Below are 3,599 nucleotides of genomic sequence, written 5' to 3' on the forward strand. Positions count from 1 at the left end.
ACCTTGCCCCCCCCCCCCCCCCCCCTGTAAAATGGAGACGCAGTATCCAAGCTGGGAAAGAGCCAACCGCCTCAGGCTGCCTGCGGCCAGGGTGACATGATTTGAACCCAGGGCTGTCCGGCCCTCATCCACTTACCCGTCTCTCCCAAGGAGGAAGAGGGCAGGGATGTCCGCCGTCCGGCTGTTGCCGTCCTGGATCATCTCAACGTAGGAACTATCGTTGTCGTAGGCGTTGTCGGCGATGATCACCGCACGGCCCCCGTGCTCTTGGACAACGCGGGTTTTGGACAGGAACGAGCAGCCCCTGCCGGAGACAGGTCACAGGGTTTTAACGAGGGGCCCGTGGCTCAGTGGTAAAGCACCTGTTTGGCACGCAGGAGGTCCCCGGTTCAATCCCCAGCACCTCCAGTTAAAAGGACCAGGCAGTAGATGATGAGAAAGATCTCTGTGCCTGAGACCCTGGAAAGCTGTAAAGAGGGGCTGTGGCTTAGTGGTAGAGCATCTGCTTGGCATACAGAAGGTCCCTGGTTCAATCCCCGGCATCTCTAGTTTAAAAGGACCAGGCAGTAGGGGATGGGAAAGACCTTCGCCTGAGACCCTGGAGAGCTGTAAAGAGGGGCTGTGGCTCAGTGGTAGAGCATCTGCTTGGCAGGCAGAAGGTCCCTGGTTCAATCCCCACCATCTCCAGTTAAAAAGGACCAGGCAGTAGGTGATGTGAAAGACCTCTGTGCCTGAGACCCTGGGGAGCTGTTAAGAACCCAGCAGTCAAGTCAAGGGTTGCCTGTTTCCCAAGGGTTGGAACCAGTGTTCCCCCTAATCTGAGTTAGTGTGAGCTAGCTCACAATTTTCTAGCCTCCGGCTCACACGTTTTTGTCTTCGCTCAGGAAAGATGGCTCCAGAGCAAACTAATTTATGCAGTAGCTCACCACTTTAATGCCAGTAGCTCACAGAGTAGAATTTTTGCTCACAAGACTCCAGAACTTAGAGGGAGCATTGGTTGGGATCTGAGTTGGGTTGGTCCCTGTTTCATAGCCCACCTTGAGCCCATCGGACACGATGGTCTGGCAGCGCAAGAGCCCTGACAAGGCTGGTTAAACAGACTCTATTTCCGGATTTGGGGTGGAAAATCTTCCACGGAATAATAATGCCTTGGAACATGTTCTGCTCCGTGTCACCGGTGGCCACCAGCTTAGTTTTAAAAGAAGGCCAAACGGATCCCTGGAAGAACAGAACATTACCCCCGGGCATGAGCTGCGACGGCGAAACTGAACCTCCATGTTCAGGGGCAGCCAATGCTCCCTCTAAGCTGTGGAGTCGTGTGAGCAAAATTTCTACTTTGTGATCTACGGGCACTAAAGTGGTAAGCGAGTGATTTGGCTATGACATAAATTAGTTTGCTCTGGAGCCCTCCTTCCTGAGTGAAGACAAAAATGTGTGAGCCAGAGGCTAGAAAACTGTGAGCTAGCGTGCACTGACTCAGCTTAGAGGGAACACTGCTTGCAAGCAATGCTCCCTCTAAGCTGTGCAGTCTTGTGAGCAAAAATTCTACTTTGTGAGCTCCTGGCATTAAAGTTGTGAGCGAGCGATTTGGCTACTGCATAAATTAGTTTGCTCTGGAGCGCTTCTTCCTGAGCGAAGACAAAAATGTGTGAGCCGGAGGCTAAAAACCGGTGCGCTTGCTCACACTCACTCAGCTTAGAGGGAACACTGGCCCAGCGTCCCATCGGCAGCAAAAGGAAACAGGATGCTAGAGTTTGGGGTCCAATCCAGCCGGGCTTTTTTTACATTATTACAAGACGAAACCCTAGCACTAACTGACAGATGACAAATTAACAAATCACTAGGCCCAGAGGGCACGCAAAGAATATATGACGTTGCACGTCTAACCAAAATACGTAACTTGGACCGAAATCAGTCTTTTTAATGGCAGGGACGCCTGGGTCCAACCCAGCAGGGTTGTTGTTTGTGGATTTCCTGCTGGGCCTTCCCTGCAAGTGTGCAAAGTCCCTCCCTTGGGTCCCGCCCCTCTAGTCGAGAGAACCAGCCCGACCCTCTCCCCAGGCAAGGAAACTCACCCGCGTTCCACTAAGGCAATCTGGCCTTCAACAAAGACGCCGTTGTTCAACGCGCCGCAAGCCTCGGGAGGATCCGTAGGGACCAGGTAGATCTGCTCGTATCTCGTGTTCTAGAAGAGGCGACGAATTCAGGACACGACGTGGTAAGGCCACCAGCTCAGTTCAGCGGCTGCAATTGTGCCGTCAGAGAGACCCGTCTAGGAGCCCTCTTCTGGAAGGTAGCGAAATGGCGGAAAGCGACCCCTCATGGGGTTTTCAAGGAAAGCGACATTCAGCAGTGGTCGGCCATTGCCTGCCTCTGTATCACACCCCTGGTATTCCTTGGGGTTTCCCTTCCAAGTAGAGATGTGAAGGCCCGGAAAAAAAACGGAAAAATTCAGAAAAAAACTGTTTCCCCCCCGTTTTTTTTCCTGAAGCGTTTTTTGTTTCGTATCTCGTGTTCTAGAAGAGGCGACGAATTCAGGACACGACGTGGTAAGGCCACCAGCTCAGCTCAGCGGCTGCAACTGTGCGGTCAGAGAGACACGTCCAGGGGCCCTCTCTGGAAGGTATCGATATGGCAGGAAGCGACCCCTCATGGGGCTTTCGAGGAAAGCGACATTCAGCAGTGGTCGGCCATTGCCTGCCTCTGTGTCAGGCCCCTGGTATTCCTTGGGGTTTCCTTTCAAGTAATAACCTGGCTTGACCCTGCTTAGCTTTCTCTGGCATCCCGGTAAGAGTTTTCAAGGCAAAAGATGTTCAGAGGTGGGCTCGCCCTTGCCTGCCTCTGCGTAGCGACCCTGGACTCCTCTGGCGGTCTCCCATCCAAGGACTAACCAGGGCCGACCCTGCTTAGCTTCTGAGAGCTGATGAGATCAGGCTAGCCTGGGCCATCCAGGTCAGGACCAGTGTTCCCTCTAAGCTGAGTTAAGTGTGAGCTAGCTCACAGTTTTTTAGCCTCCGGCTCACACCTTTTTGTCTCAGCTCAGGACGGAGGGCTCCAGAGCAAACTAATTTATGCAGCAGCCAAATCCCTCGCTCACAACTTTAATGCAAGTAGCTCACCAAGTAGAATTTTTGCTCACAAGACTCCACAGCTTAGAGGGAGCATTGGTCAGGACTGATAAGATTGTTGGTGGAAAGTGCCAGCAAATCACAGGTAATAATTAATCATTATCACATGGCATCGTATGTAGAACAGCCCGGAGATCCTAAGACTGTCTGGCAGTAGAAGTTCCACCTCTTTTAGCATTATGCACCACTAGGTGGTTTTGCCATTGCCTTCAGAGGTGGTTTTGCCATCGCCTGCCTCTACGTCACAACCCCAGCATTGTATGGCATGGTGTGCTATTAATTAATTAATTAATTAATTAGATGTATTTACTTATTAAATAAATAAGTAGTATGCATGCTTCATACCAACACAGCGACCCCGCCTGAATCTTCCTGCAAAAATAGTCATTGTTGCTACATTGAACAGGGACGCAGCCAGTTTGGTGTAGTGGTTAAGTGCATGGACTCTAATCTGGGAGAACCGGGTTTGAT

General features: G+C 51.7%; 1 protein-coding gene across 1 annotated transcript in view; it reads right to left on the bottom strand.

The window, feature by feature from the left end:
• The window catches only part of PRADC1 (protease-associated domain containing 1), a 17,193-nt gene that overhangs the window by 5,722 nt on the left and 7,872 nt on the right, over positions 1–3,599 (bottom strand). The window contains exons 3-4 of the mRNA XM_015426023.1: positions 2,076–2,185; positions 137–304 (exon numbers count right to left, since the gene is read on the bottom strand). Of these exons, the coding sequence (XP_015281509.1) occupies positions 137–304; positions 2,076–2,185 (278 nt within the window). The remainder of the gene's footprint in view (positions 1–136; positions 305–2,075; positions 2,186–3,599) is intronic.

The sequence above is a fragment of the Gekko japonicus genome, unplaced genomic scaffold, assembly GCF_001447785.1.
Source record: "Gekko japonicus isolate JY-2015 unplaced genomic scaffold, Gekko_japonicus_V1.1 scaffold5156, whole genome shotgun sequence".
Classification (NCBI taxonomy): Eukaryota; Metazoa; Chordata; class Lepidosauria; order Squamata; family Gekkonidae; genus Gekko; species Gekko japonicus.